General features: G+C 36.9%; 1 protein-coding gene across 3 annotated transcripts; it reads left to right on the top strand.

Annotated features, from left to right (window-relative positions):
- The first annotated feature begins 2528 nt into the window (after positions 1 to 2528).
- On the top strand, positions 2529 to 13751 carry si:ch211-153b23.3 (uncharacterized). Of its 3 annotated transcripts, none has more exons than XM_060832249.1 (12): positions 2591 to 2611; positions 3026 to 3162; positions 6029 to 6196; positions 7045 to 8508; positions 9594 to 9686; positions 9779 to 9883; positions 9978 to 10087; positions 11215 to 11409; positions 11551 to 11713; positions 11848 to 12013; positions 12106 to 12200; positions 12738 to 13751. In XM_060832249.1, the coding sequence occupies exons 3-12, from the start codon at positions 6040 to 6042 to the stop codon at positions 12821 to 12823; spliced, it is 2634 nt and encodes an 877-aa protein (XP_060688232.1). In that variant the 5' UTR covers positions 2591 to 2611; positions 3026 to 3162; positions 6029 to 6039; the 3' UTR covers positions 12824 to 13751. The 3 variants fall into 3 exon arrangements, with proteins under 3 accessions (XP_060688233.1, XP_060688232.1, XP_060688235.1); XM_060832252.1 differs by having other exon boundaries at positions 12741 to 13751; XM_060832250.1 differs by lacking the exon at positions 3026 to 3162 and having other exon boundaries at positions 2529 to 2611.
- Positions 13752 to 13969: the final 218 nt, after the last annotated feature.

Below are 13969 nucleotides of genomic sequence, written 5' to 3' on the forward strand. Positions count from 1 at the left end.
ACATCTTTGGATTGTGGGAGGAAACCAGAGCACCCGGAGGAAACCCACACAGACACGGGGAGAACATGCAAACTCCAAACAGGCAATTGCCTGAGGCTGGAATTGAACCCGGGTTCCTAACCATTGAGTCATCATGTCACCCCACGAGTTATTCAATATTGACTCTACCACCAGTAACTGAGCTGTTGTTTTACACGCTAATCCTGTATCTGCATGTATTAAAAATGTTTTGAAGGAAAAGGAAACTGCAGGATTGACAGGATATGCAGAACAGTGGGACTAAATGAATTACTCTACAAAAAAAAAGTACCAGTGCAAATTTGATAAGCCATTGTTTGATTCTACACTTTATGGCCTGGCTGTAAACTGTGAATGTGTGGATGGTTTCCACCTTTTCTATCTATTCTCTGCCATATGCCACACCTAAAGCTTGCTCCCCATTGTGCTTTGAAGGTGGAGTGATTCTATAGCCAAAGTTCTGAATTCACACATTGGAAACATCTTGTGCAATCTTGAGAAAAGAAGCATAGAAACATTGAAAATAGAAGGAGGAATAGGCCATTTAGCCCCTGAAGTGTGCTCTGTCATTCAATATGATCATGAGTTGATCATCCAATTCAATTCAACAAGCAGCTGACAGAATCATGAGAAGTCTTAATCATGCACAGATCCTTTTCAAGAAACCATCATGTAGAAGGTCAAGAGAGAGAAACAGGTTGGTGACATCATGGTGGAGGTTGGAGAAATGGTGGAAGTTGATCTATTGAAAGCTGATGGGATTAAAGAGAAACCCATTACGCTTCTGAAATGGAGGTGTTATGCTGAAAACAGGGAGTGAAATGGATGCAATTGAGTACTCTATTTTCTATGGTAGAGGGGTTCTTCAGTTGAAGAAATAAAGAATTAAAGTGCAAGTATAGAAGGTACTTTCATCAGAACATGTGATACAGACTAACAAACTGGAAGAATGAAACATAATCCTACCAGGAAGTGGGATACGAAGAAATGTAGTCAACATCGTTGAAGGAATCATTGAGTGTTATTGGAAATTAGCCAATAGTCTGTTTCCAAAATTGGAAACAGAACAGTTAAGCAAAAGATGAGTCAAAATGAATCATATGAAAGCCAGGAGTTGGCAGAAATGAAAAGCAAATTTAATGCCAGTATCCAGAGTGAAGACAGGAAAAGGTATTAATGCAATCATCAATTTTCCCATAATGGAGAATGGTGGGAACGTAAATAGAAACAATAATTAGGACCGTTTAGATGTTATCAGAGCAAATCCTTTCATTTGAAGGGAGTGGAAGAAAAAGGGAAATTGTTCAATGTGAGAACAAATTATTCCAATGTAGGAGAATGGTTGAGCCTCCAATCATGGAAGATATGGAACTCTCAGGTCACACAGATACTGAATAGATGTATTGAAGGTTTGGACTTCCATTGTAAAAAGAAGCAGAAAACTGGAAATTGTTCAGGTTTTGGAGTACAATGGAAGAGTTCAGTGTGCCTGTGGAGACACAGTTAAATGAAAGAGATAATAAAACATAATTCTGAAAGAAGACCAGGTTAAAACAATGGGTATAATCTGATAATCTTATTGTAGATGTTGAAGAGAAGGCAGAAGTGAGCTGAGTATTGCACAAAACAATGAAGTTTGAGACTACAGTGGAGAGGATTGCCAGGCCAGATTACATCAGTAATGCTTTGGTTACAATCTTAATATTTACTGTGAGGTCATGATCTACTTGGAAAACAAAGGTTGGTTTTGGGCAGAAGTGGACAATTTATGTAATGGTCCCTCTTAGTTAGTCCTGTCCGCGTTATTTAATCGAGGAGCAGAATTTCTGCAGTTTCTGGAGGAGATTTCTCCCTGGTAATCAGCCTTCTATTTGCCTCGCTTTTCTCCTGTTCCTCAAAGGTTTCGAAATCTGCCGTGCTTTGCATTGTTTCTACTCCACGTCATTCACTGTATTATAACCAAGGGCCATAAAATTGTTTATTGTAGTAAATCGTTCTTCTAAGGATTACTTATACAAATTTGACTTTCTAATCATTCCCGTTTGAAAAAGTTGATCTAAATAATGTGAATAGTGTAACTCGCACGGTCCATCTTAGCAGTCACCTGAAGTTCTCATTCATAAGAATATGACGTAAATATTCATTCCCCGTTGACTAATAAAAGCAGATGAAACATTTTCTATAGCCTCGCAATAATATTTCTCTTTTAAATGAAACTCCATCTGTTGCAGACTCGATATGTTCTTTAAAAAACGAATTACAAATTGTTTTATAGTTTATCGACGAATAAAATGTGAAAACAGTTGAGAAATGGTCACTCAACGAATGGCGTAGAACCTATATTTTTTCCTTATTCCAGTTCTGTGGTTTCATTGATACTGACTCCTATACATTAGTTTTGGTGCCCCGACTCTGACGAATGAGGAAGTTAGCTGTGACCGATAGTCAAGTGAAAAAAAATGTGCTCGGGAAAAATCCTTGGGGGCTGGTCACATAGTACCTGCTGTTTCCTTCATCAATGCCAACTCCTATAAAACTGAGAGGCACGATAGTTTAAAATAACAGCGAAGAAGGTGCCTCAAGGACAGTGCATGTAAGCAACATTAACATTCGTTCGATTATATGTTATGCGTTGATATCTCAGGAATTCAGTTATCCAAACATCTAAAGCAAAATGGTTTTAAAAGATGAATGTGATATTATTTAGTACATATAGAGATAGATTTACGTGACCCATGAATGATATCAGATTTATATTTTATAAACCTTAATACAAAATCAATGATTTCGACAAATTGAAATATAACTCAAAGATGTGTGATAAGACATACAACGGTAACAATGCTTTAGCGGTTTGATATTAATTTTCTAATGTCAACTTGACTGCGGTTTAATATGTGTCCACAATTATGTGTCTATTTGTCTATTGTGTTTAGAAATGTCTATTTATAAAATATGGAGAGATCATATTCAGTAAGGATTGACGAACAATAATTAACAATTTCAGGTTAATCTGAGGTATCTAATACACGCCGCTTCTAAAACGAGAGCCGACACCGTTCAGAAAGCAATCGCCGAGAGACTGTTACTGACAATAACTGATTTAGTGATTCTGTCACCAGTTCGGTTCGCAGGCCTTCCGAGGTACATCCAGTTTGAGTCCCCGAAATTGTTTTCTGAACTTGTCTGGAAGGACGAGGGAAAAAAACCATCCTCGTCTCTCCAGAGAATTCCAGCCCCTGTGGATATCTTTCGCATTGTTTTCTTTCGGCAATAGCAGTGGTGTTTCTGTTCTTACCCGCTGTACTTAGAAATTGTGCAATAATAGCACTCTTTATTCTGTTATTGTTTTGGCGGAGTAGGCGGGGGGGGGGGGGGGGGGGGCGATACTCCAGGAATACCATGCAGGAAAGTTTACCCAACGTTGCGCCGACATTGTACATGCATTACCAAGAGATGGCGCCACATTCTTAAAGCTAAGACACTGAGTCTAATGTATGTTTTCTAATATTGCTAAATTCACTTTTTGTCAGTTCCAGTGACTGAAGCTCTTATGAAAACAACCTGTATTTGTGTAATGCAGCCTCGGTTGGCTGACTATTAAAACCAAATGCACAGATGGCGGAGTTAATTGTTTCAAGGAATGCAAACATTCCGTCAACAACAAATTTCGGTTGCAGCATTTTTCACGTAGATAGACGTATGACACTCCACAGGTGAGCGCCAACTGAAGAAGAATATGTTAGCCAAGGTGGCCAATAGCCAGATCAAAGAAGCTGATCAAGTCATAAATGACATCCTATGCGAGTGTAACACACGAAAACGTTTTCTCCTTCCTTGACCGGTCTGCAGCCTTTGACGCGGTTATCCACACTGTCCAACTTAGATGCAACTTACCTTTGGCCAGCTGGTTGAGACCATTGAAATATGTTTCCATTTTTATTTATCTAATTCTAGCCAAATTAATCACTTTGCATGAGCAGGAAGAGAAACCATTCTCAGTCCCCCAAGGATCTAGCTTTTGCCCCTCCTCCTGTTTATCTAAATGCTGCTCTCTAGCTCTTCCGTAGACAGAGGAGTAAAGTATTGCAGATGCTAGAATCTGTACTGACAACAACCAATGCTGGAGATCACAGTGACACAGACAGCATCCATGGAGAGAGAGCAAGCTAATGTTTCGAATGGAGATGATTCTTCATCAGAAGTGAAATGAAGTGTAAATGGTTCCCCCCTACACTTCACCAGCTCTGAGGAAGAGTCATCTGGACTTGAAACATTAATTTGCCCTTTCTCCATGAATGTTGTCTGAACTGCTTTGATCTCCAACCTTAATTGTTTTCGTCCAAAGACATAGGGTTAGTTTTCACATACATGTTTTAACAGCATCTCTATCTTAGCATCACCCCACTCAACTCCTCTACTGTTGCTAAGCTATCAGGCTGCATATCCAGTATCCAGCATTGATAAGCTGGAATTTACAGATAAATATTGGGAAGACTGAAACCATTGTATTCAGTCCCCAAGTCCAAATTCTGTCCAGGGCATCCAACTTCATCCCTACCCTTGATAACAGTCTGAGATTAAGCCATTTTGTTCCCATCCTTAAGGTCCCATTTGAACTAGAGTTCAACTTCTGATGTCTTATTAGTGCCATCAGGAAAACCTTATATTTTCCCCCAGAAATATAGTGTGACTTTACCCCATCTCAGTTTAACTATTCCAGTGCAGTCATGGATGGTATCCACATTTTATTCTCCGTAAACCTGTACTATCCAAAACTCTGCTGCCCCATCTTAGCTCATAACAAGTGCCATTCTTTATTCACCCCAGTTCTCACTGACCCACATTGGCCTTCATTGTGAGTACATATAGAAGGAAAAACTTAGGATGTTCATGATTACTATGAGAAAATAACTGAAGGCACAGATATTGAGATAAACTTTGCCAAGTCTCAGGGAGATGACAAAGGAGGTCATCAAAGGGAGAACCAAGATAGACCTTGTGAGGTACTAGAAAGCAAGAATTTTGAGAGAGTAGTGAAAGAGTGGAAAAGGATAGGATGTTTGAGCGAGGAGAAGTACAATATGCAGACTTGGTGATAAGAAGAATGCTGTTACCATGGTGGAGAACGTGAGGACTGCAGATGCTGGAGAGTCAGAATCGAAGTGTGTGGTGCTGGAAAAGCACAGCAGGTCAGGCAGCATCTGAGGACCAGGATAGTTGATGTTTTGGGCATAAGCCTGAAACATCGACTCTTCTGCTCCTTGGGTGCTGTCTGACCTGCTGTGCTTTTCCAGCACCACACTTTGCAACTATTACCATGGTGGTTGAGTGCAGCAGATGGTAACAATTTTTGAAAAACAAAAATCAGAAAATTTGTAATAATGCATTACAAAACAGGTCAAAAACATAAATTGCATTGCTTTTCAATGTTTCTCAATCCATGCAGGCAGGTGAGATGAGCCTCAAACCTGATTGGAGAACTGACTCCTGGGCCTGCTGACAGGAGGCATTGTCCAAGCATCTGGCCTATTCCCCAGTGCCTCAGAGAACCTGGGGCCTTCCTGAAAATGTTTTTGTCAATCTCTGATAATTGGCTTTTATAGGTCTTCAACTGCCCTTAAGCGACCTGCTACTTGTGGGAAAAATGATTCAGAAATGGAATATTGTCAGCTCGGTGCTGTACTTCTCCTTCTGTACTCCTCTCTATGAGGAGGTAAAACTGATGGCTCATATTTGTCTATTTATACATTACCATGTCTATATTTTTATGGCATTGTGCAAGGTTTGGATGTTATATATTAGATCATGCAGTCTTTTCACACCCATTATGATTACTACATTTGTTAAAACAAGTGATAATTTTTGTGAGTAATACATTTTGTCATTAATGCAGATTCAAGTTCATGGTGGGCTTTGTATTTTCATTGTAAATTAATTCATTTAAGAATATATGACTCATAAAGTGCATGTAGTTTAATCCCTACATTAATTTATTAATTCATTTTAGGCTCAAAGAAGATGTCTAGCTCGGAAGGTTTTGCAGCTGTATTTTACAGTGAGCCAGGAGTCCTGGGGCTTCTGGCCAATGTGATCAGTGCCTTCCTTGTAGCTCTTCAAAATTTTGCTCAAGTCAATACAAACATTTTGGCCAGTGGAACTGAAAACATCTTGGCAGGTTAGTGACAAATAACAGTGTACTACAGCTGTGATTCGTGATCACTGTACACAACATAAAATATGATCGGATATTGCATGAATCGCAAAAGCCACTAAACTTCAATCATGCAAAAAAAGTTTGAGATGTTTTATAGCAAGCATTACTCAGGAAAATGGTTTAGGATTGTAGGATTTCTAAACTGATATGAAATATTATATTTTGTAAATAGTGTAAAAACACATGCCAATTCTTAGCCCATTTTTGAATTAATTGTCAGGTGATTGATGTATTTAGGGAAAATAAAGAGAGATTCGTAAAGAAATGCCAGTCGTATATTCAGATTCCAAAGGAACCAAGGGAAAGATTAATAGATCATGTGCAATAATTAATATTCCTAGAATCTGGTTGCTACTCTGGAAGCAATACATGCATATATTAGGATTGCAACTTTGGCAAGAACTTTGATAGTAGTAATCCCAGCACCTTGACACAGCAGCTGATCTGTGAATCTGTCCAGAAATGGCATAAACAGAACATGACCAAATTTCTGGCATTTCTGAAGACCCACCATCTAAGTTCTTGAGGTCAGTCAGAATCCATGTTAGACAGAAGCACAAGGATGTTGAAAAACAGGAAGTATTTATCAACAAAGCTAAACTGCAATATTAACAAACTCTCAGAGATTTTGAATGATTGTTTTTGAAAAGTCTCATCAACCCAAAACCCTTATGAAAGTATTACTTTTTGACATTTTTAAAGTTTATAGTGGTCAGTAATGAAATAAGCTTGAAGTCTATTTATTTGATATCTTAAGCAAATTATCCAAGAAACCAATACTATTAAAGATTCCATTCTCTGTTTTATAGGTGTTCACCTTGTTTTGATTGGTGGTGTGACACAACTTGTTGCTGGACTGATGTCCTTCAGAAAGTATGATCATCTGGGAGGCACAGCCTTTATAGCATTTTCAGCTTTGTGGAGCAGCTTTGGGGCAACTCGGATCATTTTGGGAGCAAACTCTCCTCTTAATGTCACCTCAAATGCAGTGGATTTACAAAACACCAGTGTTGCAATTGATAGTTCAGATGTGCCTTTGCCTCCGATTAGTGAATCAGCTGTTGCAGGGCTGGTAGCCTACATCAGTGTTGCATTTACTCTGTCATTCTGTTCAGCTACAGCAAATTACATCATGCCTTTTGTCTTTGGGGCCATAACACTTACTCTCATTTTTGAAGCTGTGGGTCTCTTTAGCCAATGGGCTTTAATATTATCAGGAATATTTGAACTAGTGATTACAGTCTTTGGGCTTTATGGAGCCATTGCTCTGCTTTTAAAGGGAGTTACCCAGAGGTACATCCTTCCAGGGTTTGGCAATTCATTATTCAATGTGCTGCTTCTAGGGACAGCTAATAAATCATCTGCTAAGGCTAGTGGTGAAGAGAAAAAGAAGAACACTAAATATGCAGAGCCAATGGCACTTGGTAATTTGTGTAGTGTGATTTCTCCCTTTATCTTTGCTTTTTACTGCTTCGGGTACATCCAATCATTTTATGTAGGAGCTGTGTGGGTCAGCATCAATTCTATTGCGCAGCTTTATGCAAGCTACTATGGTTATTTACGCAACGATGTCTACTTTGCGACTAAATACTGTGTCCATAGTATGTATTGGCTTGTGAAGTCCTGGGAGGAGTTTATTTTATCCGTCCTCATCAATGTTAATAATTTAGATAGCAGCAGAGCCAGGATGACAGGAGATTGGTTTTTCGTGGTCACATCGTTGATTATATTGCTACTATCTCTAAACAGAAACAAACTTGAAATAATCCATAATGGTTTTTTTGTTCTTCTGACGATCTCCACTATTCCTCAGATTAACACTGTATCATATTACAGATTTTTTGGGGCAGTTTGCTCAATGTATACAGTCCTCTCCCTTTATGCAACATTTTCCAGCCTGATCAACTCCATAGCGGAAAAGGCATTGATTCCTATTGGAACTGAAATGCTGTCTTCAAAATCATTCCAGAATGTTCTGTTTGCCCTAAAACAGCGGTTCAGCAAAGCTGATGAGCTCCCAGTTTTTACTAGTGTGCAGCTGCCAGATGCCCTTTTCTACATTTGCAATGGGCTTGCAGCCCTGTCTGCCATTCAGAGTGCAAACATGGACAAGGCCCAAGCTCATCTTACTATTCCTTGGGTTCTGATCCCTGGGACTCTGATCCAGCTCTATGTGTCGAGGATTCAAGTTCGTGGAGGAAGGCGCTTTGGCTCGGTGTTACCCTTCTGTTATGCAGCTATCTGGGCAACGTGGACCTGGCTTCGATTTGCAGGTATATCTTCAAATGTAAACAAATCCAGTCGGTTCTGCCATAAAGCACATTTCTTCAACACAAATTTGCGATAACGTGATTGAAGAATTTCAACCATTATTTATAGAACACAAACTTCCCTTACCAGTATTAGCTGTAAAGGGTTTCCAGTCCCATTGGTTTAAATGGTGTTCCATCACGCAATTTTCTTATAACGCAGGATTGCATGGGAACAGAACTATCGCCTTATATCAGAACCGACTGTGAACACATCTTTATTGTTTTTCTAAACATTACATCATTTTCCAATTTTATAGCAAGGTTAATCTAGTATTGTGTTGTCAATGTACCCAGTAGAAAATCATAACTTTTAAAAAAATATTCCTACTCTATTTAAATTATTGACAGTCAAAGGAATGACAATGTGCATGTATATACTTCCCTTTCAGTCGGTGCTTAAATTTACATTTGATTATAGCAACCCAATGTAATCTTTAACTATCATTTACTTCTGCATGACATTTCTAGCTTAAAAATCTCATACCACATAAATAATACAAAGCCAGACACCATAAAATATGTTGCTACATATTATTCAGATCAGTGAGCAGGTTTTTTTTTGTGTTGTGTTACTATTAGGAAGCACATGAAGAAGGGCATGGACAAAATCTTCAGATTATGTCATCGTTCCCTGTGTGCCAATTCCTGGGTCTCTGGCTTTATATTCAAATTTCATGTACAAGAATTGAAGGATTTTGCATTGTGCTACAATTCATATAATTATGTTACGCAATCATCTTGAAAGACCAATTCTTCCTCATTCTGGAAATGTTTTATGAATGCTTAAACATTCTTCTCACTAAAAACAAATCATTGTGCCATTTTAGCGCAGAATAATAACAAAATTGAAATGAAGGAAGTAGTTAGAAATGTATTAAAATTTCACACAAATCATCTCTCACATCAAGTCAACTCTTAACTGTCAGTAGACTGAAAATTTCCATTGATAATTTCTTGCTCAACTTTCTCATACTATTAACCATAATATCAAATGTTTATATTCACTTCTGACTGTATGGAGTTTCAAAATTATGTGTTTTATGCAGGTCATTTGTTAAACATTGATCCCAATTCTGATGGTGGATTCACTGCAGGAGCCATAGCTTTCCTTATTGTCAACATGTTTCTGGTTATCTTGGGTGAGTGCTTTAATCATAATTCTTCTCAGTTTGTGTACTTCAATACTTGATGTCCATGAGGAATAAATTTATTTTTTTTCTCTCTTTCACAGCTATTCATGTAGATGTGGTGCTTCTCCTAGTCACAGTCATTATGGAAGTGATAATCATTTGCTTTCTACTATTCACCCTGGAGCAACTGCCTCTTCCTTTGGAAGGTTTAACACTAGTTCAAAATATTTCAATTTTAGCATTTTTATTTTATAGCCAAAAGAGCACTTATGGTTTTTTCCTCATTTTTTTTTCCTGCAGGTGTAATGCTGGCGTTGATCAGTCTTGTCTGCGTTTATGGAACAACAGCTTCTTTTGCCAACCATATGTTTGGGAAGCAACTAATTCCTCTGGGTGACCCCCTCTTCAGGGTAAATGCTACATGATGGCTATTCATTTTGAATGTTGATTATTTTTCAATGTACTGCTCTGGTCTTCCATTCAAATGGGATTATATCAATAGAAGTAAGTGGACCAGTGCATGTAAAAATGATTCAGATCCTTGCTTTAAAGTCATACATTCTGTTTTATTTTAATTTTTATTTCACATTCTTGTTTATGTCAAAACTAGTTAGTTAAACTGATTAAAACTTAAGAGTTGCTGTGCAAAATGAACTGAGGAAGTGAGAAATTATTGGGCTTTATATGTGGAAGGCAGTGTAATGTAGCTCATTTCTATTGTAAATGTAGGAGTGAGAATTTACAATAGGACATGTAGACAGAATGTGAATGGGGATACAAGACTTTATCTAATGCTATAAATGTGTGGGCATTCTGTAAGCATTCAAACATTTTCTTTCTTTATTGTGGTAAATCTTATTAGATTAATATTATGGACGTATTTGAGAAATAAACAATACTTTTGTAATATGAGGTCTAATGTTGAAAGAATGCCAACAGGATTTTTTTTTATATGTGTGTGCCTTTATAGATTTTGATAGAATCCATTATACTTCTGATATTAGACAGTAATCTGTCAAAATTAATTTTTAACCATCACGTAATGCATTTGTTATCCCTACACAAAGTTCAACATTTCCAAGCATCCACAACTTTACAAACTTGTCACAAAGTAGCAATTAAACTTGCATTGACCTATCTATAGTAGTTACATTATGATCTTAAATGAAAGACAATACTCCTGCCAGGATGAAATAACCTAGCATCTGTGCTTCTGTGAACAATACCACAAAAAAGACCCACAAGTTAAAGGATAAACTGTCAGGAATCATACATATGCATTTCACTTCCTTGGCAGTTAATAAACTGTTCATGAACACTATTTAAAATTTGAGATGGCTTCCAAATTCCCATAACTTTCCAATTGTTCATCAATTTTCATTCTAGTTTTGTTTACAAGGGACAGAATAGGGATGTTCTACTCCTTTATTTAAATATAAACAACACTGAAGGACAGTGTGGTCATTTGCATTATAATAATTCAATTAAAAACGATTATGTTTCTGACATGTTTTATACTTTCATACATAAATCATAGGCAGGAACAAACAAAAAGAAAGATCAAGACCCTTTGCCTTGTTCCATTGCTTCTTCACGGAAAACCAGTGGTCTACAGACTATTGCAAAAATCCTAGATTCTGGCCGTGTGTGTGGCATCCCAACGGATACTGTGTATGCTTTGGCAGCTTCCTGTAAACACCCAGAGGCTATTAAAGGTATCTACAACATAAAGGTAAGGCTGGCAAATGCAGTGAGGCATAAATACTCAGAAATGATTCTTAAAGCATTTTATTTTTAGTCTGTAATATCATTTTCCTTCAATGTGCACTTGTCAGTCATTTGGTGCATATAATTGATGTCTGTGATTTTACAGGAGCGTCCTTCTGAGAAGCCTATTTGTATCTGTATCTCCAGCCTTGATCAGCTTTCTGCAGTGCATCCTCCATTCAGCCCCTTGCTCTGGGAATTTATGAACCATGTCTACCCTGGAGGGATGAGTTGCATTGTGAAGAAAGGAGAATGGCTGAAGAAACTAGGTATGCATCACAAGTAGTAGAGCATTTTGAAATATCTGTTCATCCTTATTCAAATAGCCAGTTTACATCAGCTCATGAGTAAGAATGGAAATGAGAATAGTATCTGATAAATCATATTTTTTCCTTTTTTAAAGGTATTGGTGCTGCATATGACCATGTTGGTACCAAGGAGAGCATCATGATTCGTGTTCCTGACCACACTGTGACAGCTCATCTCGTGAACATGACTGGACCATTAGCCATTACATCAGCCAATCCGAGTGGGGAGCCTGATAGCATTCACCATGACATGGTTATCTCGTATGTATTCAAGTATTGCCATGGAATTATTTGTTGTTTTATTTCTTGGTAAATGCATTTTTCAATGTTTTACATTATCATTTTATCAATAGACGCCTGGGGCACAAAATTGATGCTGTTTTATGTGACGGAAACTCTAATGAATTGGTTGCTTCCACTGTCATCAACTGTACTAAGATTGATGAAGGTATCCAGATTTTTAGTTATTTTTTTCTTTCATCTGCTGTTTAAACTGATTGTATCTGAGAAAAGCCACAGTAGTTTGCACACTAAGTTTTACATACATACTTATTTCTTTAAATCACATTTTAGTTCTGATATGTTTACAATGTGGTAGTTGAAATATATGATGGGTTTACAGTTCAGTCAGTTTCGTATATAGCTGTCACATCTCGTGCTAAGCAATTTTCTCAATGATTATTTTGTTTTTATAAGTACAGGTCAGTACTTCTGCCAGTCAGCCTGATATAACTTAACTTGATAAGCCACAGGTCCATCACAGAAATAGAACTGTAAATTAATTTTATCCATTAACTAATATAAGCTGAGCATCAACCTTTACACATGACCATGTCTTTTTAAAAAAATATTGTTAGTTTTAATATGGAGTTTTCAATAACTCTGTAATGAATGCTTCCTAAAGTAATTGCTACTTCAGTCATAATTGTTATGGGTTTTGGGTATGATTATTCTGTTTCTAACAAAAATAAATTACTTTCTTCAGAAGGAATCACAATCCTAAGAGAAGGATGTGTTCCAGCAGTAAGAGTGATGCAGATTTTTGAACAAGTGAAGAACAAGCTTGACTAATGGCAAACTCCCACTGACAGAATGTTTTCGAACCAGCATACAACAAAGATATGTGCAGCACCAGCATAAAGTCATAGAATACAAGCAATAATATTCACAATGTGTTACATGTGGATAATTTCCCATTATGTTTGATATATGTAGCAGTGGGTCTAATGCAATAATAACTAGAATTTTCCTTTCATTAAAAGGAATATGGGAGATTGGAAATTTTTGTACTTTTATAGTTATTAGTTCTGCTTATCCAAGTAACATTTTACATTGTTGTTTTAAAAAGACCTGATATGAAGCTGGTTGGCGGGTGACAATCCTACAAACAGTGAATAGTAATAATTCACTAATTCTGCCATGTTTGATAATATAAAGTAAAAGTCATAAAAATATATTTATACAAATAAGTGTTATCATCAAGATATGCATCTTCACTTAGAAATAGATCTTAGTAACTGTTAGTATCATGCCTGTATAGCTCACATGCGTGATCATGTTTCATTCCGATGTGGGGAAATGAAGTAAAGCACCACATTATTTATGGTGACATACATGTTGAAACAATAGTTTGTATATCTCAGTAAGCCTCAATCTACCTCCATGACATTAGTCTTCCAGTCATAATGATGGTGGCAGTTGAACATTTTCAATTAATTATGGTCTAATTGTGGTCTGTCCTTTCCATTATCGCAACACACAATTATATTTTTGGCAAAACTGGTTTTAATAAAAAGATATATAAATAGTAGAACATAAAAGGAAACCTGCCTATTCTGTGAATTTGGTGTAAAAACAGAACACAGTGATACGTGAAATTAAAAAGAAGGCCAACATTTCAGGGATGATCCTTGCTCATAAATGCTAGTTGCTTTCATCACTTCAATAGATGTAAATTAGGATACAGTTGCAATGTGTTCAACAAATCTTTTATCTGTTAATACATAAAAATATTGGAAAATAAATTTTGTTGGAAAACATTAAACACAAATAAAGATTCCTAATTAGAAATTAGCTAGAAATGACGAGGATTGTTTCATATTACATTTTTGTCTTTATTTTGGTATTTTACCATAACCTGCTCATTTGAAATTAGTCAAAATTTATTTCAAAAGGGTAAGCAATTTAATTCCACCTAACTATATTATGCTAAAATTG

The sequence above is a fragment of the Hemiscyllium ocellatum genome, chromosome 11, assembly GCF_020745735.1.
Source record: "Hemiscyllium ocellatum isolate sHemOce1 chromosome 11, sHemOce1.pat.X.cur, whole genome shotgun sequence".
NCBI classification, from domain to species: domain Eukaryota; kingdom Metazoa; phylum Chordata; class Chondrichthyes; order Orectolobiformes; family Hemiscylliidae; genus Hemiscyllium; species Hemiscyllium ocellatum.